General features: G+C 48.4%; 1 protein-coding gene across 3 annotated transcripts; it reads right to left on the reverse strand.

The window, feature by feature from the left end:
- Positions 1-808: 808 nt before the first annotated feature.
- On the reverse strand, positions 809-27,277 carry nfu1 (NFU1 iron-sulfur cluster scaffold homolog (S. cerevisiae)). 3 transcript variants are annotated; one of them, XM_072553957.1, is made up of 8 exons: positions 27,195-27,273; positions 23,168-23,277; positions 17,788-17,923; positions 14,881-14,947; positions 11,108-11,222; positions 8,806-8,869; positions 4,988-5,162; positions 809-989 (listed from the first exon to the last, which is right to left on the reverse strand). In XM_072553957.1, the coding sequence occupies exons 1-8, from the start codon at positions 27,236-27,238 to the stop codon at positions 954-956; spliced, it is 747 nt and encodes a 248-aa protein (XP_072410058.1). In that variant the 5' UTR covers positions 27,239-27,273; the 3' UTR covers positions 809-953. The 3 variants fall into 3 exon arrangements, with proteins under 3 accessions (XP_072410058.1, XP_072410060.1, XP_072410059.1); XM_072553959.1 differs by lacking the exon at positions 23,168-23,277 and having other exon boundaries at positions 27,195-27,277; XM_072553958.1 differs by lacking the exon at positions 27,195-27,273 and having other exon boundaries at positions 23,160-23,277.
- Between the last annotated feature and the right edge of the window lie 626 nt (positions 27,278-27,903).

The raw sequence follows: 27,903 nt of genomic DNA on the forward strand, positions 1-27,903 counted from the left end.
TGCTCAGACCTGAGAGGACAGGAGTTGGGACATTACGATGAGGTTTTACAGAAAGTTGGTGGGGCCTATTCTGGAGTATTCTGTCCAATTCTGGTCACCCTGTAACAGGAAGGATATTATTAAACTGGAGAGGTTTCAGAAGAGATTGACCAGGATGTTGCCTGGAATAGAAGGTTTGACTTATAAGGAGAGGCTGGATAGGCTGGAACTTTTTTCACTGCAGCACAGGAGATGGAGAGGTGACCTTATTGAGGTTTATAAAATCAGGAGGGGTATAGATAAAGTCAGTGGCAAAAATTTCTTTTCCACAGTGTGAGGGATTTCAAGACTATGGTGCATATTTTAAAGGTGAGAGGACAAAGATTTTAAAAAACCCTTTGGGGCAATTTTTGTTTTTTTACACAGAGTGTGGTTAATGTGTGGAATGAACTTCCAGAGGAAGTGATGGATGTGGATACAGTTACAACATTTAAAAGACATTTGGATAAGTTCATGAATAAGAAATGTTTGGAGGGACGTGGTCCAAGTGTAGGCAGGTGGGATTAATTTAGTTTGAGATTACAGTCAGTGTGAAGACTCTGCTTCCAAGCTGTATGACTCACTGACTCTATAACTGGGTGCACCACCAGGACATCCTGGTTCGCCCCCTTCATAACGACTGAACAAAAGCATACTTCGAATATGAAGGGGTGGCAGGAGAGAGAATTGTTCTTTGAAAAAACTGCCAGAGGCCAAGAGCACTAACAGATAGCTGGCACAACACAAAGCCAGTCAGCCATCCAAAGACATGCAAAATCAACTGAAAAACTCAAGCTTAAATGCTTTATTGCAACATATATTATTCTGTTTCACAATGCGTTGCAGCCAGTAGAGGTGCCAATAAATTGTTAAGGTGCATGAGGATTTACCAACAGGCAGCACAGTTGGGTTATCACCGTGTGGTCACCCAACATTCACGAAACGTCGGCTTCGAGTTCTTCATCTGTAACCTGGCAAGAAAACAGGAAGTCATTAAACTCAGTCATAATGGAGATTCTCCCTTCGCCTGGCAGCAAGGTTCGCTTATCAACTTTTGTTCTGACTGAAATGGGCATTTCCTTAAAACAGAGCTGAAAAATGTGTTGCTGGAAAAGCGCAGCAGGTCAGGCAGCATCCAAGGAGCAGGAGAATCGACGTTTCGGGCATGAGCCCTTCTTCAGGAATGAGGAGGATGTGCCAAGCAGACTCCTTCCTCCCCTTCCTAGACCTCTCCATTTCTATCTCGGGTAACCGACTCAACACGGATGTTTACTATCAACCGACCGACTCCCACAGCTACCTAGATTACACCTCCTCCCACCCTCCCACCCCTGGAAAAACGCCATCCCATATTCCCAATTCCTTTGTCTCCGCCGTATCTGCTCCCAGGAGGACCAATTCCAACACCGAACAACCCAGATGGCCTCCTCCTCCAAAGACTGCAATTTCCCCTCAGACATGGTTGACAATACTTTCCACCGCATCTCCTCCACTTGTCGCTCCTCCGCCCTTGAACTCCGCCCCTCCAATCGCCAGCAGGACAGAACCCCACTGTTCCTCACCTACCACCTCACCAACCTCCAGATACATCGTATCATCCTTTGTCATTTCTGCCACCTCCAAACACACACCACCATCAAGGATATATTTCCCTACCCTCCCTCCGCAACTCCCTCGTCAGGTCCACACCCCCCACCAACCCAACCTCCACTCCTGACACCTTCCCCTGCAACCGTAAGAAATGCAAAACTTGCGCCCACACCTCCCCCCTCATCTCCCTCCAAGGCCCCAAGGGGTCCTTCCATATCCACCACAAATTCACCTGCACCTCCACACACATCATTTACTGCATCCACTGCACCCGATGTGGCCTCCTCTATAATGGGGAGACAGGCCGCCTACTTGTGGAACATTTCAGAGAACATCTCTGGGACATCCGCACCAACTAAACGAACCCAACCGCCCCGTGGCTGAACAATAACTCCCCCTCCCACTCCACCAAGGTCATGCAGGTCCTTGGCCTCCTCCATCGCCAGACCATGGCAACACGACGCCTGGAGGAAAAGCGCCTCATCTTCCACCTAGGAACCCTCCAGCCACAAGGGATGAATGCAGATTTCTCCAGCTTCCTCATTTCCCCTCCCCCCACCTTATCTCAGTCCCAACCCTCGGACCTAGCACCGCGTTCCTGACGTGCAATCATCTTCCCGACCTCTCCGCCCACACCCCCTCTCTGGCCCATCACCCTCACCTTAACCTCCTTCTACCTATCGCATTCCCAACGCCCCTCCCCCAAGTCCCTCCTCCCTACCTTTTATCTTAGCCTGCTTCGCACACCCTCCTCATTCCTGAAGAAGGGCTCATGCCCGAAACGTTGATTCTCCTGCTCCTTGGATGCTGCCTGACCGACTGCGCTTTTCCAGCAACACATTTTTCAGCTCTGATCTCCAGCATCTGCAGTCCTCACTTTCTCCTATTTCCTTGAGACAGTACACCCCAACTGTAAACACAACAAACTCCACTCTGGTGTCATCCTCTGCATTTCTGAAACAAAGAGAACGTGCAGTTTCCTTAAAATCCGTTCATGGGGTTGGGCCAGCATTTATTGCCCATCTCTAGTTAAGAGTCACCCATGTCACTGGGGGGGTCTGGAGTCACGTGTAGGCCCGAGCGGGTAAGGTCTCCTCCTGAACTAGTTCTTGAAGAAGGGTCACACCCAAAACATTGCCTTCTCCACCTCCGGATGCTGCCTGGCTCGCTGTGTTCTTCCAGCCTCTAGCTTGTCCACTTTGGATTCCAGCACCTGCAGTTTTTGTTTTGTCTCAGACCAGGTAAGGTCACAGTTTCCATCCCCAAAGGACATGAGTGACCCAGGTGGGCTCTTCCAACTATCGACAATGGATTCATGGTCAACATTAAACGCTTAGTTCCAGAATTCTATTGAATTCAAATTCCACTGTCAGTTGTGACAGGATTCAAACGCAGGTTCCTAGAATGTTACTTGGATCTTTTGATTCAGAGTCTCATAATAATTCCATTGGGCCATAACCTCGCCCCGATAGAGAGATTTCAATTCTGTTCGGCTCTCTTTGAGGAAGGTGCCCCAGCTGACTGGAGTTTTCCAAAATGCTCTTCTGTTTTCATTCTCACAATGGAGTTATTCTACTGTCCTCTAATTCAAAGCACCAGCAGTGGATCTGGTCACGATCAGCAGACACCATTGTTTGTGGGGAGCTGGCTAGGTGCAAATTGGCCCTCGTACGTACAGCGTGACAACAGTGCTGACACTTCCAAATCCCTTAATTGACTGCGAAACGTTCTGAGGTTGCACAAAGCACAAAAAGAAAATGCGGTTATACCTATCTTCCTTTTCACAGCCTCAGCCCATATTCAAGATCCTTGCTAAGAGCTAGAAAGGAATTTTGAGCACAGTTGAGTGCCCCAACACTTTCACAATCAGTAGAGTATGGACTAAAAAGGTCGCTGGCATGGAAGAGATTAAAGGACACCTGTTGTTTTTCTTTTACTGGTGCAGATTGTGTGTGTGTGGCAGCAGGGGTTGGCGGAGAAGGTGAGGATTAGTTTTTGGACTAGTGAGCAAGGATTTGGAAGTTGAAGGGATTCTAGAAAGACAAGAAAGGTACACTTTACAGACAGGCAGTTTCCACAAACCGCAATGACTGAAGTAACAAGATAATCTGCTTTGTTGGTGTTAGTTGAGGGATAAATACTGGTCAATCCATAGGAATGCAAATTTGCACCACCAGGTTAATAGTCTTAATCCCACAAGCTTGGTTGACCAACTCAATTAGCTGGTTGCCTGGAAGTGACGAAACAAATTCAAATTAAGCCAATCAGTTCAAATTATACCCCAAAAAAAAAAACCAAACTCCAATGCACTTTGAATTGAGCATACTGACAATCTTAAAAGGTAAAAACAATGACTGCAGATGCTGAAAACCAAATACTGGATTAGTGGTGCTGGAAGAGCACAGCAGTTCAGGCAGCATCCAACAAGCAGCGAAATCGACGTTTCGGGCAAAAGCCCTTCATCAGGAATAAAGGCAGTGAGCCTGAAGCGTGGAGAGATAAGCTAGAGGAGGGTGGGGGCGGGGAGAGAGTAGCATAGAGTACAATGGGTGAGTGGGGGAGGAGATGAAGTTGATAGGTCAAGGAGGAGAGGGTGGAGTGGATAGGTGGAAAAGAAGATCGGCAGGTCGGACAAGTCAAGGAGCTTCAGAGCAGAGGAAATGACCTGGGAGTTGCAGTGGGAGAGGGACTCCCTGAGATTCTTGTAGAGAGAGGAGGAAAACTTCTTCAAGGCAGGCATCCTTGCAAGAGGATTCGCAGTAGGGTTAAAATCAACAAGGTAAAAACAATGACTGCAGATGCTGAAAACCAAATACTGGATTAGTGGTGCCCGAAACGTCGATTTTGCTGCTCGTTGGATGCTGCCTGAACTGCTGTGCTCTTCCACCAGATAAGGAGATAAGCAGATAAGGAGACCAGAACTACACATACTGCTCCCAGGCATGGTCTGCACCAATGCCTCCTATAACTGCAGTAAGACAGCCCTGCCCTTGTAGTCAAATCCTTTTGTGAAGAAGGTCAACATCCTGATTATCTGTTTATTGCCGGTGCCATCTGTGCACTTACTTTCAGCTAATGGTGTAAATTGCACATTACCCTCACTCGATTTATCACCACCCAGATGATAATATACCTCCCGGTTTTCACTGCCAAACTGGATTGCCTCACATTCACCTGCATTTGCCCACGTGCCCAGCTTGTGCAACTCAGAATGAAGGAACTTTGCATCCTCCTCACACTCGCACCCATCTTTGTTTCGTGTGCAAACTTGGCGTGATTACATTTAGTTCCCTCATCCAAACTGTGCATCAATGCTGTGCACAGCTGGTGTCCAAGCACTGATCCCTGTGATCCCCTGTGACAAGCCCCTGGGAAGTACCTGCACCACACCCTCCACCTCTGGGATGTAAAACTGCAGCATGTTCTGAATTCCACTCTTCAGAGTGACGACAGAGCTGGGGCAGCTGGTGCACGAACCCTGCAGCATCAATTTGACAATTCCGTCTTCAAATCCTTTGTAGATCACATCACCGCCGTCCTCTTGAACTGTGGGCCTGTGAGGGGTGGGGTACAGGGAGAGAGAAAGCACAGTTAACCTGTGTCAGACACAGTATGGGATTTCACTGAGATTCAAACAAGGATGCCACTGTGTTTGGAATTGCGTGTGTGTGTCTGCCATCTAGTGGCAACGCAGGTGATCCAAGCTGAAAGGGGACGAAGACAGAAAATTCCTGATTTCTGACAGAATGCAACAGGATCGTGACCTGTGTGTGCCCCCTCCCACCCCTCTTTCGTGACAATGTGGTGTTGTGACAGTTTTACCAACTCCCACCTGGGGAACTTGCTGCTTCACTCTGATTTGATTTGATTTGTTATTGTCACATACACTGACACAGTGGAAAAATATAATTTTGCGTGCTAACCAGACAAACCGTACCTTTCTGAAGCACAATGCAGAATACAGTTTTACAGCTGGAGAGCTAGGTGCAGCCGAAGATCAGCTCTAACATATGAGGGGGTCTGTTCAAAAATCTGATGACAGTGGGGAAGAAGCTGTTCTTGAATTTGTTGGTACATGTTTCCAAACTTCTGTATCTTCTGCCCCAATGGAAGAGATGGTAACTGGGGTGAGTAGGGGTCTTTGATGATGTTGGCTGCTTTCCTGAGGCAGCAGGAGGTGTCTACGAAGTCAGTGAAAGGAAGACCAATTTGCATGATGGACTGGGCTGTGTTCACAACTCTGTGTAATTCTCCTGCACTTTTGGGAAGAGCAGTTACCGCACCAAGGGTGTGATGCACCAGGGTGGGATGGTGCATTGATATAAATTGGTCAGAGTCATTGTGGACCTGCCAGATTTCCTCAAGCCTTCTGGGGAAGTCGAGGGGTTGCCATGCTTTCTTGACTGTGGCATCGGTGTCGATGGACCAGGACGGAATGCTGTTGACACTTACTCTGAGGAATGTGAAGCTGCCGACCACGTCCACTTTCAGCACCAGTGATTGCATACAGTTGGGATCCTGCTGCTCACCTCCCCAGCCTCCCCTCTCATCTTTCATCTCACCCAACAACAGCTTTTCCACAGATTGTGCACAGCCACCTGTGCTCAGGAGAGTCACCGTGACCCATCAAGGCTGGAGAAGTACTCCAGATCAGACAGTAACTCGCAATGTCCAGAACACTGCATTGACCAACCATCAAGATGGACCTCAGGAACCTGCAAAAAATCACTGACCAGGCTACTGCTGGCCACTGTGATCATGAACGCATTCAGCCGACAAATAAATTAGCTCACCCCCTCAACACACCTTCCAGCCCCTACACCCACATATGTAAATTCACATTTTCCTGAATTTAATTCATCCACTACATTCCCTGTGGCAGTGAATGGTCATTTGAACAACCCTCTGTTGGCAGAGTAACTTCTCCAGAGTAGCCAACTTTTCTAACCACTGAGTGGCCTTTCTCAAAAGGTACCAAGTTCTTCTCTCGCCTACACACCTTCTCCAGATCCAAACCTCTGTCGGTCATCCCGAAGTTGCCATTCCATTTTTTTCTCCACGCATACCAAAAGTGCCACACTCCACAGCTTTGCTGAGAAAAGACAGCCACACTATCAATGTTTTTCATCCTGCACTCATGCAGCCAGACACGCTAATGCCATATTTCAGGATCACAGAATCCCCCATATGGTGGGAGCAGGCCGTTTGACCCATCAAGTACAGACTGGGTGATACGCAGTGGGTGATATTAAAGGTGAGTGGGTGGGGGGGGGAGTGAACAACAGGATCCCACCGGTATGCATCACTGGTGCTGAAAGACATGGTCAAGAGCTTCACATTCCTCGGAGTAAGTATGATCAGCGGTCCATCCTGGTCCATCAATACCGACGCCACAGTTAAGCAAGCACACTGACGCCTCCACTTCTTCACACCAACCTTCCGAAGAGCATCCCAACCAAAACCACACCCTTGACCCTCTTCCCCACAATCTCACATTTCCCCATGGCTCATCCACCTTGCCGACACGTCCCTGAGCACTATGGGCAATTTGGCATGGCCACTCCACCCAACCTGCACATCTTTGGACTGTGGGAGGAAACCAGAGCACCCGGCCGAATCCCACACAGACACGGGGAGAATGTGCAAACTCCATCGATACAGTCAGCCGAGGCTGGAATCAAACCTGGGTCCCTGCCACTGTGGGGCAGCCATGTTCACCACTGAGCCACCACACCATCTCAAGGGAACAATTTATAATGCACGAGAAACAAGTGTTGATTGGTTGGTGGGTCAACTCCAATTTCTTAAAGCATAACCAAGGGAACAGTTGTCTCTGAAGTTTTGTTTATTTTTCAAAACTAAAAGAGGTCAAGCCTGGAGAAGTTCCATTTTACCTCACAGAGAACCGGACCCTTTGTACTTGGTGAAATTCTTCCTGCACGAGATGTGAGCATCACTGGCAGGACGAACCCCCCTCACTGCTCTCGAACTGGGAGGCTTGCTTGGCCATTTCAGAACTCAATTAAAAGTTGATTCTAAGAATTGCACATTTGTTAAAATTTGTGCCTTTCGAAACTGCAATGAGAAGTAACTGGTTTAAAAAAAAAAGATCAATTTCCCAGGATGGCTGCAGACAGGGGCATGGAATTCATGTTCGGAGTCCAATCTTAGGAAGAGGTGCAGCTCAGTTTATCCCGCATCTCCAGCTTTGATAATGGGGTGAAACCCCCCCTTCCTCCCCATTTCTCCTGAACAGAAGATATTCCTGAAGGGAATGCAAATGCCCCAGTAACTATCAACAGAAGATTTGCAACCACGATCTGACATATCGCACGCAGTTTTGATTTTAAAAAAAATGGAAACGGGCAGTCAGAAACGTACCCAGCGTTGTGCAGCCCTGTGAGTAAGATCAGTCACAGATTACAAATGCCCATTTCTCTTTTCCATCTCCCCAAGAGGTGCAGGTGGTCACCAACACCCTGTGTCAAGGGCAACACAGAAGTGAACCTTTTCAGGGGGAACTGGTAGCCTGTTATCATGGTGCCTTTTTAAAAAATCTTCATCCACAGCGAGTCGAGCGTCACTGGCTGGGACACCATCCATTGCCCAATCCCTCTGGGCAGTGAAGAGTCAACCACTTTGCTGTGAGTCTGGACTGATGCGTCATTCAGACCAGGTAAGGAAGGCAGACTTCCTTCCCGAAAGGACGTTACTGAACCAGATGGGTTATTTCCAACAAACAACTGTTCCATGGTCATCACGAGGCAGACTGTTACTGAATTTAAATTCCACCACCTTCCATGGTGGGATTCAAACCCTGGTCTCCAGAACATGATCTGCATCTCTGGGTGAACAGTGTGACGATAGAGCCTCTGGGCTGCCTGCACTCCACATGGTGTGTCTCTGTCTGGTGAGACTCATTTGCACATCAAGAATCCCTTTTAGATTTCTACTCTGCTGTTGAGCAATTAATGTATCAACCAATGCCCCAAACCCCGCTCCCCCCCACAACAGGAATACATCATATCACATCTCGGGTTGGATCAGAACCTGGACCGGACTATCTGCTTGGTCAGCTGCCCGTGACTGTGCATTGTGAGAGACAATGTCGAAAAGCATGTGCCACAGAAATTGAGAACTCGTCATTCCCTCCCACACTCACATTTCAAATGCATGGCATGTTCCACTGCTACTCACCGAATCCTGGTGTCCAACAGCTCCTTAATGATGGCCACAACTTCATCATCATCCTCTGAAGCAGCTGGAAGCAACAAGGGGACAATTTTAAAAAAAAATCAGGGTGCTGCCAAGTAACACACGCAATATACGAAAATATGTCCTCTCTGACTATGTCGATCTGGAGCGTGGCACAGTGGTTAGCACTGCTGCCTCACAGCGCGAGAGACCTGGGTTCAATTCCCGCCTCAGGCGACTCTCTGTGTGGAGTTTGCACATTCTCCCCGTGTCTGCGTGGGTTTCCTCCGGGTGCTCCGGTTTCCTCCCACAATCCAAAAATGTGCAGGTCAGGTGGATTGGCCATGCTAAATTGTCCGTAGTGTTAGGTGAAGGGGTAAATGTAGGAGTATGGGTCTGGGTGGTATACGCTTCGGTGGGTCGGTTTGGACTTGTTGGGCCGAAGGGCCTGTTTCCACACTGTAAGTAATCTAATCTGATCTGATCTGATCTGAACATCGCCTGAATGAGACAAGACGCGAACGATCTTTTATCGAGACCTCAGAGGTGGCCTCTCTGATTTTCATGAGGAACCAGGGCACCGTAACAAGATATGCTTCAGCTCTAGAGGACAGGAGTAGTCTATTGCAGCCTGGCCCTTCTCGGAGAGTCAGGTTCCGGGGGCTCAGGGCCGGGAGCTGAGTTTCGAAGAGTATTAGGTACAGTATTTTGAAATTAAAGCATGCTCCACATGCCTGCAACAAGGTATAGCACGGGGTGACACAGTGCACCAGAATAAATCAATGCGCAGGATTCCACCGTGGGGAACTTTAATCCACAAGGCCACTGTACGAAAAGGTTCCAATATGCTGTGACCCCCTGTCAAGCCTCCAAGTGAAGCATCCCATTGGACCTTTCCCACCTCAGTTTCCCGACAGTCAGCTGGCCAAAGGGACCAGCGGAAGTGTGCGATCTCCATCAGAAGGGGGGGGGGTCAGGATCAGGGAGAGGGGATGAGGAAGGTTAGATTAGATGAGGTTAGATTCCCTACAGTGTGGAAACAGGCCCTTCGGCCCAACAAGTCCACACCGACCCGCCGAAGCGCAACCCACCCATACCCCTACATCTACCCCTTACCTAACACTACGGGCAATTTAGGATGGCCAATTCACCTGACCTGCATATTTTTGGACTGTGGGAGGAAACCGGAGCACCCGGAGGAAACCCACGCAGACACGGGGAGAATGTGCAAACTCCCCACAGGTTGGATGGCGTTCCTGGGCCCTGAAAGCCACCATGAGTGTGCAACCCGCAACTGTGACTCAGGTGAACAGTGGGAAGGTGAAGAACGAGCTGAGGGAGAAATGAACGGGAAGGCAGGCGAACGGTGCAAAGGGGAGAAGGAGGAACGCGTTGTTGGGCATCAGGAACAGTCCAAGTGCGCTATAACTGTGCGGCAAACCCTGCATCATGGAATGCTGGAGTGGGGAAGCCTTGGTTGAGATGAGTCGGCCTTGGTGTTATGCTGAATCACATTTCATGTAATTCAGCCACCAACAGCCCCTTTGTGGTCAGGGCCACTGTCTGAGACCCCTGCCCAGTGAACTGAGTCAGGCACCTGTGAGAATCGAAGCAGAGACGGCGAGAGGATCGGGAGCTGTGACACCTTTCCCGAGGTCCGATTTCTCACCGATGCCCGGACACCTGGGAAACACAAGGAGGCCATTCAGCGCCCCCGCGCCACATTCCATCTTGACAACACCTGACGTGTCACGCATCCAGCCAAGGCAGGAGGGAACTAAAACCGTCCCATCAATCTTGACAGGAAAGCAGCCTCTTTTGCTGCTTTTTCCTGTTCCCTTCAACGTGCATGTATACCCCTGGGTGTCCCTGCTCCTGCACTTACCTGTAGACCAGTACCCCTACATTACAGTGCCATTACAAAGTTCTTTCAACGCAAGTGCATCACCTCACACTTCTCTTCAAGCGAACCTCATCTGCCACCCTACCCCAACGATAGACCAATTTGCCTGTGTCCTTTCAGAGTTCCACACTGCCCCACCCCCACCCGACCATTCTGTGGTTCGTGCCAGATCGCCAAAGCGACTGGACACAGAGGGGGTCCGTTCGCCCCGTCGTGCCGGTGCTTGCTGCTGGGTGGAGCAGTCCTGTTTGTCCACCGGTCACTATCCCCCCACCGTGCTTACCCTCCGGGCAGTGGCCAGGACCGGTCTCCCAGCTGCGCCCACATGTGTGTCTGTCTATCTGTCTGCCGCCAGGAGGGTGGGATGGGGTTTCCTCACAGCTGACCAGCTCGTGCACCCACCTGTATCGGAGCGCGGAGCGTCGTCCGTCAGGATTGGGAGTCCCGACGCAAAGAAATCCATGATGGCGGCATACACGTCCGGCTTGAGCAACTTCCAATCCACCTCCTCGCCGACCTGGGGATACGCACACACACAACACAATCACCATTGGCCGTTCAGCCCATCCGGACGGGACTGCCCCAGCTTTCGCAAAGCTCAGTCCCCAGTCTCTGACAATCTGTCCAAACTGATCAACGCGAACGGTGTAGCTTCTCTAAAGGGAGAATTGGAGTTAATAACTCATGATAAATCCAATTATGTTTTAACATGCAGGATTGGGAGAGGCTGAATCAGCTGGGGCTGTTTTCCCTGGATTGTCAGAGGCTGAGGGGTGACCTTATAGAGGTTTATAAAATCACGAGGGGCTTGGATAGGGTAACTAGACAAAGTCTTTTCCCTGGGGTGTTGGAGTCGAAATCAAGAGGTCATAGGTTTATGGTGAGAGAGGAAAGATTTAAAAGGGACCAAAGGGACAACATTTCACACAGAGGGTGGTGCGTGCATGGAATGAGCTGCCAGAGGAAGTGGTGGAGGCTGGTACAATTGCAGCATTTAAAAGTCATCAGGATTAGATTACTTAGTGTGGAACAGGCCCTTCAGCCCAACAAGTCCACACCGACCCTCCGAACAGCAACCCACCCAGACCAACTCCCCTACATTTACCCCTTCACCTCACACTATGGACAATTTAGTATGGCCAATTCACCCTAACCTGCACATCTTTAGACTGTGGAAGGAAACCCATGCAGACACGGGGCGAATGTGCAAACTCCACACAGTCAGTCGCCTGAGGCGGGATTTGAACCCGGGTCTCTAGCGCTGTGAGGCAGCAGTGCTAACCACATGAATAGGAAGGGTTTGGAGGGATATGGGCCAAGTGCTGGCAAATGGGATGAGATTAATTTCGGATATCTGGTCGGCATGGATGAGTTGGACTGTGTTGAACAGCCATATGACTCCTTAACTGTCACGGTATGGAACGAGGCCTTTCTGCCCCTCATGCCTGGACAGGCTTTCCATCATGACCATGTGCCAATCTCCTGCTTTTGATCTGTCGCCTTGCACACGTGGGTGGTACAGTGGTTAGTACTGCTGCCTCACAGCGCCAGGGACCTGGGTTCAATTCCCACCTTGGGCAACTCTCTGTGTGGAGTTTGCACATTATCCCCGTGTCTGTGTGGGTTTCCTCCCACAGTCCAAAGATGTGCAGGTTAGGGTGAATTGGCCATACTAAATCGCCCATAGTGTTAGGTGAAGGGGTAAATGTAGGGTCGCTCTTTGGAGGGTCGGAGTGAACCTTTTGGGCTGAAGGGCCTGTTCCCACACTGTAAATAATCTAATCTAATCTAATCTATTTCTGTCCAAAAGAATCACCCATTGGCCTCTTGAAAGGTTCACTTGAACCTGCGCCCATCCCATTTGCAGGCAGGACTTTCTTGACCCGAATGACTCTCAGTGTGAGAAAGGATTCATTTGAAATCCATGCCCCCTGCTCTCATTCTTGTTCTGTTTACCAGTGGGACCAGCTTCTCCCCATCCCCTCATGTTGAAAACCTTAATAAAATCTGCTCTCAGTGTTCCTCTCTCCAGGGAGGACAGTCCCAACTTCCCCAATCTCCCTGGATTACTCAAGTTTCTCATCCCTTGACCCATTACTGCAAACTGTTTCTGCACTCTTTCCAATGCGTTCATCTTTTTCCTGGAATGTGGGATCCACAGGTTGACACAATCCTCCAGATAAGGTCTAACAAGCATAGACTCATACTGTCCTACAGCACTGAGACAAGCCCATTGACCCAAACTGGTCCATGCTGACCAAAATGTCCATCCATGCAAAATCCATTTCCCTGCACTTGTGTGGCACGGTAGCTCAGTGGTTCGCACTGCTGCCTCACAGCACCAGGGACCCAGGTTTGATTCCAGCCTCGGGCAACTGTCTGTGTGGAGTTTGCACATTCTCCCCGAGTCTGTGTGGGTTTTCTCCGGGTGCTCTGGTTTCCTCCCACAGTCCAAAGATGTGCAGGTCAGGTGGACTGGCCATGCTAAATTGCCCGTAGTGTTAGGTGCATTAGTCAGAGGGAAATGGGTCTGGGTGGGTTACTCTTCGGAGGGTCGGTGTGGACATGTTGGGCCGAAGGGCCTGTTACCACACTGTAGGGAATCAAATCTAACCTAATATCCTTCTAATCCTTTCCTATCCATGTCTTTGTCCAAATGCCTTTTAAAAGTTGTTAATGTACCCACCTGAATCACTTTCACTAGCACCACATTCCACATGTGTACCACCCTCTATGTTTAAAAAAAACTGTCCCTCAGCTTCCCTTTTATTCTTTCCCCCAAACAGTTTTACATCACCAGTTCTGAAGAATCCTCACTGGACTCAAAGCATTAACTCTGCTTTTGGTGCACAGATGCTGCCACATTGGCTGAGTTTTGCCAGACATTTCCGGTTTTGTTTCACCATCTCCCAGCTGTTGAACACCATTCCCTGATTCACGTGAACACAATGGTTCACAAAACTGCTATCTCCACCAGTTGTGCTGTCTTCAATGATGGCTGCACTTGCCTACCAAGGTCCTTCTGCTCCTCCACCCACTTTTTGAATTGCACCCCCTATTTTTCTGCAATGCCACCTATTCGCCTAATCGACCAAGTTGTCTGTGTCCTTGAGGAATTCCAAATCGTCCTTGGTTTACAGTACTTCCAAGTTCCCTGTCCACCATCACAGTCACAGAGGACAGCAGGGAGATCATTCAACCCACAGTGCCTGTACTAGCTGTTTGATGGAGCTGTCCACTAGCCCCTCTCCTTTTGCCCTGACCACCTGGTCATGTATTTTCTCCCGCGAACATGCCTCTGATTCTCCTTTCAGGGTTACAAGGGAACCTGCTTCCACCATCCTTGCATGTAACGCATTCCAGATCACAGCAACTCACTGCCTGTGAAACAGTTACAGAGTCATACAGCACAGAAACAGACCCCTTCGGTCCAACGCCAACCATAATCTCAAATCAAACGAATCCCGCTTGCCTGCTCCTGGCCTGTATCCCCCGCCAAACGTTTCACATTCCTGCACTTATCCAAATGTCTTCTATACGTCACACCTGCACCCACATCCCACCACTTCCTCTGGAAGTTCATTCCACACATCAGCCACACTCCGTGTAAAAATGTTGCCCCACACGAAGGGTGGTACTGGTCTGGAATGAGCTGCCAGAGGATGTGGTGGAGGCTGGTACAACTGCACCATTTAAGAGGCATTTGGATGGGTATATGAATAGGAAGGGTTTGGAGGGATATGGGCCGAGTGCTGGCAGGTGGGACTAGATTGGGTTGGGATATCTGGTCGGCATGGACTGAAGGGCTGTACATCTCTATGACTCTCACCTGAAAAGTATGCCCCCAAGTTTTGGACTCCCCTACCCTGGGGAAGAGACCTTAGCTGTTTGCCTTATCTATGGTCCTTATGATTTTATAAACCTCTATAAGGTCACCTTGCAACCTGCAACTGAAACAAGTCCCAGCCTACTCAGCCTCTCCTTATAAGTCAAACCCTCTATTCCTGGCAACATCCTGGTCAGTCTTTTCCTGGCCCCCTTTGCACGTTATCTGATGTGTCCTCCTGCTGGAGCCACCTCCCTCACTCAGTGGAAACCCTTCCTGATTGTGAGGACCTCTGCTCAAGGTGACTTGGACCCAGCTCTCAGAACACGAGGGAATGTTTCCTCCTCACCTTGGTGATGGTTATAAAATCAGGCCCAAGGAAAACACCTTTCACCCCGTCAATCCTGAAGAGCTGCCTGCCGAGAGGGGGAAAGAGAAGAAACAGGAAATTGTTAAAACTGACTGCAAGGTTACTTCTGTTTGTCTGAGCGTGCTGGCTGGGGGGGGGGGGGGGGGGGCGGTGAACTTCAGAGGTGCACACAAATCTCAGAGGTCTCCCACCTTGACCGATTCCCACCCCAACTTCCTCGGCCACTTCCAGCCTCTTTTCAACCCAAAAGAGAAAATGCTGGAAAATCTCAGGTCTGGCAGCATCTGGAAGGAGAGAAAAGAGCTGACGTTTCGAGTCGAACTGACTCAGAGGGGTTGAGATGGGATAATCATCTGAAGTTGTTGAACTCAATGTTGAGACCGGCAGGCTGTAACGTGCCTAGTTGGAAGGTGAGATGCTGCTCCTCCAGTTTGCGTTGAGCTTCACTGGAACATTGCAGCAGGCCAAGGACAGACATGTGGGTATGGGAGCAGGATTGTATGTTGAAGTGGCAAGCCACGGGAAGGTCCGGGACCTGATTGCGTACAGACCGAAGGTGCTCAGCAAAGCGATCACCCAGTCGGCGATTTGTCTCTCCGATATAGAGGAGACCACATTGGGAGCAACAAATGCAATAGATCAAATTCAAAGAAGTACAAGTGAAACACTGCTTAATCTGAAATGAGTGTTTGGGGCCTTGGATGGTGAGCATGGAGGAGATAAAGGGGCAGGTCTTGCACCTTCTGCGATTGCATGGGAAGGTGCCGTGTGTGATGGGAGAGGTGTTAGGTGTGATGGAGGAATGCACTAGGTTGTCCTGGAGGGAACAATCTCTGCAGAATGCGGACAGGGGGAGGGAAGGGAAGGGAAGATGTGTGTCGTGGTGGCGTCGTGTTGGAGTAGCAGAGGATTATTCTTTGCATGTGAAGGCTGGTGGGGTGAAAGGTGAGAACAAGGGGGACCCTATCCTTGTTCTGGGAGGGGAGGGAGGGGGTGAGGGTGGTGGCGCGGGAGATGGACTGCTCGCTATCTAGAGTCCTGTCAACAACTGTCGGTGGGAAGCCACAGTTGGAGAAGAAGGAGCACAGATTAAGAGCACCACTTTGGAAAGTGGCTTCATTGGAACAAATGCGGCGGAGGCGAAGGAGCTGAGAGAGAGGGATAGAGTCCTTACAGGACGTAGGGTGAGAAGAGCTGTAGTCCAGATCGCTGTGGGAGTCAGTAGGCTTGTAATGGATATTAGTGGATAGACTATTGTCGGAAATGGAGACAGAAAGGTCAAGGAAAGGAAGGCAAGTATCGGAGATGGACCAGGTGAAGGTGATGGAGGGATGGAAACTGGAAGTGAAGTTTATGAATTTTTCCAGGTCAGGACGAGAGCATGAAGCCGCACCGAAATAGACATTGATGTACCGATAAAGCAGTTGTGGGAGGGGACCCAGGTAGGCCTGGAACAAGAAATGTTCCACATACCCCATGAAAAGGCAGGCATAGCTCGGACCCATGCGGGTACCCATTGCTACACCTTTGATTTGGAGAAAATGGGATCAGTTGAAGGAGAAGTTGTTGAGAGAGAGAACAATTTCAGCCAGGCGGAGGAGAGTGGTGGTGGATGGAGATTGTTCGGGCCTCTTTTCGAGAAAGAAGCCATCTTGGTGTGGGATGGAGGTGCAAAGAGATCGCACATCCATGGTGAACAGAAGGTGGTTAGGGCCTGCTGTCAATGTGGCGCAGGGCATGAGAGGAATCCCGGATGTAGGTGGGGAGGGAGTGAACCAGAGGAGTAAGGATAGAGTCAACATAGGACTGTTTTCAACCGTCTGCATTCTGAACTCCAAGGTTGCTTTTTAAACCTTTCTGCCTCATTTCTCTCCTTCCAAATACGCCTGAAACCCACCTCTTCCCTTTCCTGCTTTGGCCCGAGTCAATATTTTTGGACCCATGGTGCTCTTGCTCACCGAGCAGTAGAAATTGCAGTTTGTTGCTATTGTTTTCTTCGTGTGAAACTAAACCATGACCTTATCTTTTACCCCCACACCCACAGCCTCCAACGGAGCGACCAACCCCATAAGAGAACGCACGTGGCAGTCTGAAGTAAGGAATACAACAGAGCTCCATGGTCATCAATGGACCGCTGTACACCAACAGGTGAGACTGCCTGTCTGTGCGTCTCGTCACATCCCAAAAGAGGGAACTCTCACTTCCCTCTTGGCCAATCCCCAGATGCATCTCCAACTGGTTAGCATCAAGCTCCTCCCATCCTGAGCCCCAGGAACACCCCAAAGTTTTGTCTTGCAGCAACATTTTCTCATCCCCAAACTAAGTTCTTCAATCTGCTGCGCAAGCCATCAAGAATGTGGCTGACCTTCGACCCTCCCAACCTTGCATCGTACTAACTCTTGAGTCTCTCGGTGAGAGAAGTCTTGAAGACCATAAAATATTGGAGCAGGGGTGGACCCCACAGCCTCCAGGGCCCCGTGATACATGGGACAACAGGCTGGCTGGGGTTCTGACTCAACTCCATCTGACAGACCTCTCCCCATATCTCTCTCTCTCTGTGTCTCACACTCCACAAATCTCACATTGGGGTGGGGTTTGGAATCCAAAGATTCACAACCCTCTGAGTGAAGGAGGGGGCCCTCACCCCTCACCGACGTCTGACCCTCAAGGCGGTGACCCTGAGTCCAGCGCTGTCTGGTTGTTGGGAAGCTGGGGCCGGTTTGCTGGGCCAGAGGGATGAGATTGGCAGAATGCACTGAGCTGGCTCCCACTCTCCCCTGCAATGCCCCCAACTTTATCTATTTCCGAACATCACCTCCTTGCCCCCCCACCCCAACACCTTTCACACCACCTACAGGGACAAAGGAAGCTGGTGAGATACTGTACCTGGCCAAAGGAGAACAGAAGGCACTTCGGGGTGCTGAGAACTCCATGGTGCCCGTTTCCAACACCGTACATCCAGGGATGAACTTCAGGCTGTTAGGGTTTGGCGTGTCTTGGGTCTGAATGAACATGCTTCTCACTGAAAGACAGCCACATGGATTATCAACGGAGCTAACCAACTCTCTCAGAAAGACGACGAGCCTCCCTTTCTCCCCACAACGGCACAAAGGAGTAGGGCACATCACACAGCGAAGTCTTTGGGAGACCCGCACTGGCCCCCCCCAATCTGCACAGATCAGTCAACCAGGATTTCAAGCAGCAGACGGTCAAACCAGTTGTTTTCGTGCCCCACCTTGTGGCAATCGGTGGAACAGCAGTGGCAGGGGTTTCAGCGGATAATGGAGTTGAGCTGACTTGGCACAAGGTCGAAGGGTTCCACAGAACATGGCAGGGGCCATTTGGCCCATTGTGCCCATGCCCGTCATCAAGCACTTAACCATTTCCCAGCACTTAGCATCTAAAGTCCTCGTCTAAACAATTATTTAACATTGCAACACTTCCTGCTTTTAGCAACATTTCAGGGCAGAGTGTTCCAGATCTGTACTGCGCTGTGGGTGAAAAATAATCTATAAATTCCTGCTAAACCATCTGCCTTTCACCGTTAAATCTAAGGCTCCTGGCCATTGATAGCTGTACGAAGGGGACATGTTTCTTCCCATCTTTGCTCTTCATGGTCTTGTACACGTCAGTCAGACATCACCCTCTGCTCAAAGGGAAACTGTGGAGGATGTGCCACAACAGCTGCGTGATGGGGAGTCCACAATGCAACTGTCACTAACTGTCGTACGGTCATGTTCCACAAACACCTGAAGAAGAGCCAGCGCCTCAAAAAGCAAGTGCTTCTAAATAAACCTGTTGGACTATAACCTGGTGTCGTGTGATTTTTAACGTTGTCTACCCCAGTCCGACACCGGTACCTCCAAATTAATGTCACACACCAGACAAGAAGAAGCATCTAAATAACGACCAGCTCCATTTGGAGTGTGGCTTTTATGCGGATGACAGACCTGGACTTGATGGGAAGAGCAGATCGATTTGCTAAACAGCTCTGAACTGAGGACTTGGGGAAGAATGGAAAGGAAGTGCTGTACAGGAAAAAGAAAAGTGGAAAAAAAAATGAAGTGAAGTGCATTGGAGAGCGACTGAAGGAAGAAATCGCATTGAGGAAAAGACAGTATCTCAGCAGGAAATGTAAGAGCATGATGGAGGGAGGATTTGAAGAAAACTGAGGAAGAGGTTGTCAACACTGGACAGGGTGACAATGCTTCACTTGAAAAAAAAACAAGGACATAATAACTTTAGTTTTTAAAGAGAGGTCATAAAGACAGAGGTGCCCAAATATCTGGCTAAGGGCCTAGTTTCACAATGGTAGGGAAGTGGTCAGTTCTCCCAGTTCAGGTTTTTTTTCCAAGTTTCTTTTAGTTGTAACAGTGAGAAGCTAATACGGTGGGGAAAGATTCCAAGCTTCAGCAGATGATTCTTGACTGGCTGCTCTCTCTGAAATCTCTCTTGCCTGTAAGAACCAGTGTTTGAATTTACCAATTAACAAGGGGTATGTTTATGGGATTGTAGGAGAAATTTGCCCAATAAAGCAGAGATCACACAAACCAGATTGGGTGAAAGTGACAAGCTGTTTATTACAAGCGATATCGCTGGAAGAGAAAATGACTAGGCTGACACAGCACTCATCGTCTGTGCAGGTATATTAGAATTGCTCTTCCTCGAGTTGAGGAAGAATCCAGTTTTTATAATAATCCTGTATAATAGGGTTAATTAGAAATAGGGATAAAATACAATGTATCTGGAAATGCAGTAATCTAATTATAACGATGCTAATCAGAAAACACTTATCAGAGGAATGTCCTAATTCTCTAAACAAAGCAACATTCTGACAGTATCGATGGGTTCCATTGCTCAACGCAGGTAGGCGCTAATGTCTCCTCTGAAGCAGTGAGGTGCTTCCATTGTCCTGTCCTGGGAGTAGTGCACTTGCTGGTGCCTCTCTGTCTGACCTGTTCTTTGTGAGACTTTGGCATTGTTGGGGGTTGTGAAACTGCCATCAGGGCTTTGGGATAGCTGTGGTGCTTAATTGTTTGTGGATGCTTGAAGTGTATTCCCTGTCTGAGTGCTGTCTAGTTTGGCTTGTCAGCCTGCTGAGGCATCCTGAGTGTTTTAGTATAGTTTGGCCAATTTTGCTTTTGTGGGCCTTTTGTGGGTTGGCAGGGTGTCAGATCTTTTCCCACAGGGATGTTACGGGAATTGGAACAGCTCCTTCATTACGTTGCTGTATCGTGTTGGCTGGCTTTTAAAATAGTTAAGTTACTCCAAATTCCGTTTTCTTTTGTTCGTGTTTCAACTGTAGTGTTTAAATAAGTTCAGTTTAACCAGCTGCACCACACCTGCCTTTAAAACTTAGGGTGTAGACTACCTTCTTCACGGGGTTTGAGGGGGGTCTGGCTTGGTCCCTAACAACAGCAGCATGATAGATTCTATAGATTATCTCCAAATAAAGAGAGAAGCACAGAATAGGTCGAGAGGTTTGGAAAGACAACAGTGAACCAAGAATCACATAATTATTAGGATACAGAATGAGGCAATTTGGCCCTTTGCATCTGCACAGTTTCTGTGACCAACTGCCAGTTTCCAGCCTTATTCCACATCCCACCACCCATCTCTGCACAAGGACCTACCTTCCACTCCACTCCACCTGATGATAGGTGGTTAACGCGGACCATCAGTACCAGTGACAGTGGGACACCAAAGTGCTCCAGGAACACAACAGACTGTCTCTGTTTCAAAGGGCAATGCCTTCTGGGGCTTACTTGAACCCTGCTGGTCCTGCTCCAGTGCCATCAGGCTGCATGTAACCTGATCGAGTTTTACATTGGCAACGTTCAGTGAGCTGCTTGGGTTTCAGTGTCTAGGCAACATGGAGAGCCAGGAGCAACACGAGTCACAGCTCTGCGCTGGGACCCAGCACCGTGTCAATCGAGGGAGATTAAACATGGGTTACCTTCCAGGGAGAAGAAGCAGGGGCTGAATTCTCACTTTCTCTAAACAACAAAAGCACATTACCCCAAGCAGTTGCAAATGATAATTAATGCTCCTCATTCTTTGCATCCACATCCACATTGGTCTCACTGGGCAACAGCTTGAAAGAAACACCGGCCGCAGTGGTAATGGAACAGAATCAGCACTCCCTCAGATACAGAAGCTCAGAACGATTCAGCACCAACCGTGCATAGTAATGAAAGCTCCCTTGCCAATCAGTTTGAGACACCCCAAGGGCTACCAGTTATTATTAACACTCACTGCAAGTATTTCATGGAAGTGAAAAGGTTAGAGCTCAGGAGGAGGCCATTCGGCCCATCGTGCTGGAGATGCGTCTCAGCGCTTGCTTTTGTTAAGGACCAGGCCAGATCCGCTCAAAACATTTCAAGAAAGTAGCCCAGACTCTAACTTTGCTCGCTGTTTTAAGCAGGTGTACAGTGAATATTGCAGGAGAAATGCCACTGGCCAAACCACTTTGTTTTAAACAAAACAGAATTTATTCGCAATATTACCGAATTAAACAGAAAAACAAAAGAGAACAGAATATGGGATAACTTAACCTAAGAGACAGATTACCCCAAATGAATGATGCTATTCTAAATTCCTGCAAGAATCTCCAAGAAACACCCCTTTGCAAAAAAGCTAAAATCAAACACAGGGTCTTACAGGAGAGACAGATTCAGCATGGAACACCTTCCATGTTACTGTTTCTTGGACCAGCAGCCTCAAAACTGACTGACTGCTTTCAGTGAACAACCAGACTGCTAAGACCCAAAGCAAACCAGAGAAAACTGAGCTGAGAGAACTGGCCACTTCCCTTTCATTGCACAAGTGTTTCTTTTGAACTCGAAAGCCCTTTTCTTGAGGCAGTATCTGTTAGCTATAATCAAATGGTCCCAAAAACCCTTCAAACCTCGATGTGTCTGAATCGCTGCTTTTAGGACCTCTCTGAATAATAAAAAAAAGCCAAAGACAGCATAACCTTGTTAGAGGAGCATCATCATCACAGTCTTCCAGAGGAAGGAGTTGACCCTGGCTGAGTGTTGCCAAGGCGCAGTGGGGCAAGACCGCTGTCTGAGGTCCTTCTGCTGAAGTTAAACAGGGGTCTTTTCGGTTATCAAAGCCTCACATATGTAAATATAATCTTGTACAAGTAAGAAATACCTTTGGTCTGTTTGCTGGAGAGTCAAACTCCAATGTTTGTTTGTTTCTTCATATGCCACTGCATAGAACTGAACTGTTTAAGTGATTACTTTTGTATGTAAAGATTTTTTTTATGAAGAAAGCATATTTTTGAAATCTAAAAAGTGCACAATTGGCCTTGACCTTTGTCTTTCCCTCTCACCCCTCCTGAATGCACAAACTGTGCTCCAGCACAAGTTCAAGAGACCACTCCAGTCTGAGTTGAAAAGTCAGCTTTTGGTCATTGAAGTGAGCTGGGGGTCAGAACTGGGCCCACGAGCGTGCTCAGTTTCATCCTCATGCTGCCAAGGACAACTGTCACACCAACAGCAACACCAAACCTCGTCTCAACTCTGTGTCTAAATGTGCAGCAAATCGCTCACAGTTACTTTCAGCAATAACACGTGGGCATCACAGACTGCATGAAAAGTGACTAGCCAACTGAACGAGTGATCTGGAGCCTGGATGAACTGTCCAAAGACAGAAGCTCAAATTCACTTGGTTGATTTTCATTAACTGAATTCTAAAATGAAAACTCAGTCTTAGGAATGGTCATAGAACCAGAGAATCCCTATAGTGTGGCAGCAGGCCATTCGGCCCATCGAGTCCACACTGACAGTTCAAGGAGCATCCAAACCAGACCTACCCGTCCCTGGAACCCTGCATTCCCATGGAGAATCCACCCAGCCTGTAGGACGGTACAGGCAATTTAGCACTACCGATCCAACTCACCTGCAAATCTTTGGACTGCGGGAGGAAACCAGGCTACCCGGAGGAAACTCCACTCAGAGAGTCCCCCGAGGGTGGAATCAAATCCAGGTCCTTGGCACTGCGAGGCAGCGGCGCCAACCACTGAACCATCAATGACCATGAAACTGCTGGACTGTCATGAATACGGTGGACTCTACACTGCCTTCTGAAATCGCGGCGAACGAACTGGATTGAACCACGAGAAAATTGCCGCGGTTCAGAAGGTGGATCAAGACCACCTTCGAGATCAGCAATAAATGCTGACCTTCCTAGAGACACTCGCCCTGCTATCAGTGAAGCTGTTTTAAGAGAGAAAAAAAAGAGACTCTGACCGGCTTACAGGCAACGGAGACGGAAGTTGATGGTTGCAGAAGGTTCTGAAATCCCAAGCCATTCCCACTCCATTTCTTGGTCAAACACATGCGCCTTGCGTGCTGGCCTGTGTGTATTCTGAAAAATAGCAATCTTGTAAGCATTCAAAAGATCAAGCAGGCAGGCAGTCCAAGCTGAGGCGTGAAGACACAAAAGTAAACCTTTTCGCTTGCTTGCTGGTTTGGCAGTAAGATACAATTTTACAACAGGCTTCACAGGCACGGTGGCACAGTGGTTAGCACTGCTGCCTCACAGCGCCAGAGACCCGGGTTCAATTCCCACCTCAGGCGACTCTCTGTATAAAGTTTGCACACGCTCCCTGTGTCTGCGTGGGTTTCCTCCGGGTGCTCCAGTTTCCTCCCACAGTCCAAAAATGTGCAGGTCAGGTGAATTGGCTATGCTAAATTGCCCGTAGTGTTCAGTAAGGGGTAGATGTAGGGGTATGGGTGGGTTGCGCTTCGGCGGGTCGGTGTGGACTTGTTGGGCCGAAGGGCCTGTTTCCACACTGTAAGTAATCAAAATCTAATCTAATCTAATCTAATCTAATTTCAAATCAATTGAACTCGGGCACTACAGAAAGCAGCGGAAGGCCCTGGGCACGTCTCTATAAATCCACCTTTTCAATCAAAAGAACCTGAAGCAAAGCTGAGATATAATCACTGCCTGGACCGCTTCCAGCAAATGGTCTGTTGCCCTGTTGTGAACATCGTGCACCACCGATCAAGATCAGGAAGATTCATTGCATCCCTACAGTATGGAAGCAGGCTATTCAGCCCACCATTTCCACACCGACACTCCGAGAGCATCCTCCCACTGCCCCCCACCCAAACCTGTACATATTTGGACTGTGGAAGGAAACCACAGCAACCCAGAGGAAATGCAGACACAGGGAGAACGTTCAAACTCCAGAGAGTCCCCCGAGGGTGGAATCGAACCCAGGCCCCTTATCCAGTCCTCATCTATAATTACTTTAAAACTTACCAAATTACAGTTACTGCCAATGAAATGCGCCTACATTGCCACATCTGTCACTTAACCAAAAAAAAACAAAGAACGTGAATGATAAAAATCTCAAATAAAAGGAGGCTCTCTGGCCCCAAAATGTTCACAAGTTCTCCATCCACACGTGCAGGCAGACCTGCTGAGTCATTCCAACAATTTCTATTTTTGCTTCACACCTACCACTTGCCTGGGTTTATTTCCTAAAATTAGGTCCAACATCACCCCCTCACGTGCTGGCTGAAAAAGCTCTCCTGGACATATCTGAACAATTGTGCATCCTCGAAGACTTTGTATACGAGTGTGATGATGACGCTCACTTAAAAAGGTTGTGTTGTCCTGGTTTTTTTTCCAGAAGCCTTTTATGAGACACAGGATCCAAAATATCTGGCTTGATCGACTTAAAGAAGTTTTGCAGGAACTTGGAACAGCATCATTTAGTTGGGATAGTCTGCTGGGTGTTTGGAGACGTTAAGTTATTCAGTATTCTGTTGTTTGTATTTCATTCAGTAATTTTATCAACGAATTCTGTTTTGTTAGAAACTAAGTGGTTTGACCAGTAGCATCTCTCCTGGATTATCCACTTTACACCTGCTCAAAACAACGAGCAAAGTTAGGGTCTGGGCTACTGTCTTGAAGTGTTTTGAGGAGGTCTGGCCTGGTCCTTAACCCACAGTTAATATCAAGAGAGTTTAAATCCTCTGCCACTGCTCACCTACTATTTTGATACGTTGAGATTTTCCTCCATATTTCTCTATCTCTCTGATTGTTTGTGGACCTCCAGCCAAGTGATGGCCCCTGAAGTTTGATTCATAAGAACCTTCTAAGATATCATCACTCCTTACTTCAGCAATTGACCCTTTGAATAACAGAGACAAACCAGGCCAGACTCCCTCAAAACATTTTAAGAAAGTAGCCCAGACCCTAACTTTGCTGGTTGTTTCAAGTATGTGTCCAGTGGATATTCCAGGAGAGATGCAGCAGGTCATACCACTTCGTTTTCAACCAAACTGAATTTATTTATAAGATTTCCGAATGAAACACAAACAAAAAAGAGAACAGAATACAGAATAACAACCTATCCAAAAGGACAACAGACTATCCCAACTTGATATTCCCGTTCCAAATACTTGCAACAATCCCCATAAACACCCCTTGGCACAAAAGGAAAAATGAGACACAGGGTCGAACAGGAAAGAAGTCAGAAAGAGATCCGCATGGGTCCAGCAGCTTTTTTGACACAATTGCTAAAAACGAAACTCAACCATTAAGCTGGTCCCCAGACTTTTTAAAGAGTCTGTGTCTTTTATGAACTCTTTGAAAAAAAGTGCCAAGGACAACATAACCTTGTTAAAGGAACAGCATCATCACCCACCACACACGCGCACACACACACAAACCTAAAGAACATTAGATGCTGGAAATCAGAAATAAAAACAGAAATTACTGGAAAAAACTCAGCATGTTTGGCACCCTCTCCAATCTAACAATATCCTTTCAGAAGAAGGGCAACCAGAACAGTCCTCCAACAGTGGCCTTACCTATACAACCACAACGTAACGTCCCAACTCTGCCACTCAATGGTCTGATCAAGGAAGGCAAATGTATGAGCAAAAACATCCTCATGAGGATGTTGGTCCAGTTCCAGTTGAGGTGCAACACATCCCACTAGTACCAGTCCCACCTTCCCCAAGAACGTACCCAGCGATCCAGGAATCTAAAGCTTTCCCTCCTGCTCCAACTCTTCTGCCACACATGCATTAATTCTATCCACCTACTCCTGTACTCATTAGCACGTGATACCAGAAGTAGTCCAAACCTGACACTTTTTGTGTCGAAGCTTGAAGACACTTCTTAAAAACCAGCTGCCTAAACCCAAATTTTTGACCATCTGTGCTGGCACCCATTTTACCTTAATACTGTTCTCCAGCATGGAGATAGGTCCTTCGGCCCAAACTGGTCCATGCCGACTAAACTGACCATCCATGCTAACCCCATTTCCCTGCACTTAGTCCATCTCCTTCTAAACCTTTCCGATCCATGTATGTGCCCAAATGCATTTCAAATGCAGCTAATGTACCCACGGCAACCACTTACGCTGGCAGCTCATTCCACATGTGTACCACTCCCTTGTAAAAAAAGCTGCCCCTCAGGTTCCTTTTTATACTTCCCCCTAGAACCTTAAACTGATGCCCTCTCACCTTCTATTCCAAAACCTGGGAAAAAGACTGAGCTCATTCATCCTATCCAGGCCCCTCATGATCTTATACACTTTGATGTGACTCCCACCCCACCCTAGCCTCCTACATTTGGAAGAAACAAGTCCTAGATTGTCCAGCCTCTCCCGATAACACAGACTGTCGAGCTCTGGCAACATCCTTGTAAATTTCTTCTGCACTGTTTCCATTTAATGACATCCTTCCGAAAGCAAGGTAACCAAAACTGAAGACAGTAGTCAAAATGCGGCCTCACCAACATCTCGTACAACAACAACATAACTTCCCAACTTCTACACTCAATGCCCTGATTGACGAAAGTTAATTTTGCAGTATAATGTTCGAGCGAGCCATCACGAGGAGAGCTCTTGTGCTTGTATAATGCGATGCACTGGAAAACATTGTTGCAACCCACAGCAGCAGCTCAAGTGCAAAGTGCCCCTCAGCTGGGCAAGAGAGCTCCTGTGGCAGAGCAGGAGCATCCCACCACTGAACCAGGGAGTCTGGGTTCAATTCCCACACCCTCCTCCCAGAGGTGTGTGTGTGTGTGTGTGTGTGTGTGAATGATATCCCTGAAGTGATTGACCAGAAAACATCCCTCACCAGGGCACATTTGGCCAGGCCTGTGAAAACCAAGTGGATTTGGAAGAGAAGTGGGGAGGTCTGTGCCTGAGCTCGCTGCAGCGACAGGCAGACACTTGAAGCTGCAAGTGATCAGAAATCATTCAACAAATCTACCCCACTAACCTACAAGCCCAGCAGTGACCCACCAGGACTCACCTTGAAGCCAAGAGCCAACAAGTGCCCAACTTCACCGCCGCCATCTTTGATCAAGGCATCCGCAAGGACCCGAACCACACCTCCCACACTCAGGACTGTCCTACAGAAGGCGCCCGCCGTCCCGCCAGAGCCACTCGCCGTCATTTTTAATTGCACGGCCCGCGATTCCAAAACGAAAAACAAAGAAGCTTTAAAAGCTCGAGTCATGTAGGGTCTTTTGGCTGGCTCGGGGAAATACGCTCAGGCATTGTGGCGAGATGGCCCGGCTGTGCTGCGGAATAGAGCGGTTTCTGTGGGCGCGGCCAAGCCACAAGGACCCTGAGGAGGTGGCCATATCCAGAGGCAGCACAGCTCCAGAGCTTGGCTACTGCAGACCAAGGCTTCGTTACAGAGTGATACAGCATGGAAAGAGACCCTTCAGTCCAATCAGTCCATTCCAAACATCATCTCAAACCAAATTAGTCCCACCTGTCTACTCCTGACCCAAATCCCTCCAAACCTTTTCTGTTCAGGAACTTGTTCAAACGTCTTTTAAACATCCTAAGTACCTGAATCCACCACTTTCTCTGGCAGTTCATTCCACCTATGAACCACTCTCTGTGTCAGAAGGTTGACCCTCATGTTCTTTTAAAATCTTTCTGCTCTTATCTTAAAGATATGTCCCATAGTTTTGAACTTTCCACTGTCAGAAAAGACCCTCACCATTCAC

This window comes from Chiloscyllium punctatum, chromosome 35 (assembly GCF_047496795.1).
Source record: "Chiloscyllium punctatum isolate Juve2018m chromosome 35, sChiPun1.3, whole genome shotgun sequence".
Lineage (NCBI taxonomy): Eukaryota > Metazoa > Chordata > Chondrichthyes > Orectolobiformes > Hemiscylliidae > Chiloscyllium > Chiloscyllium punctatum.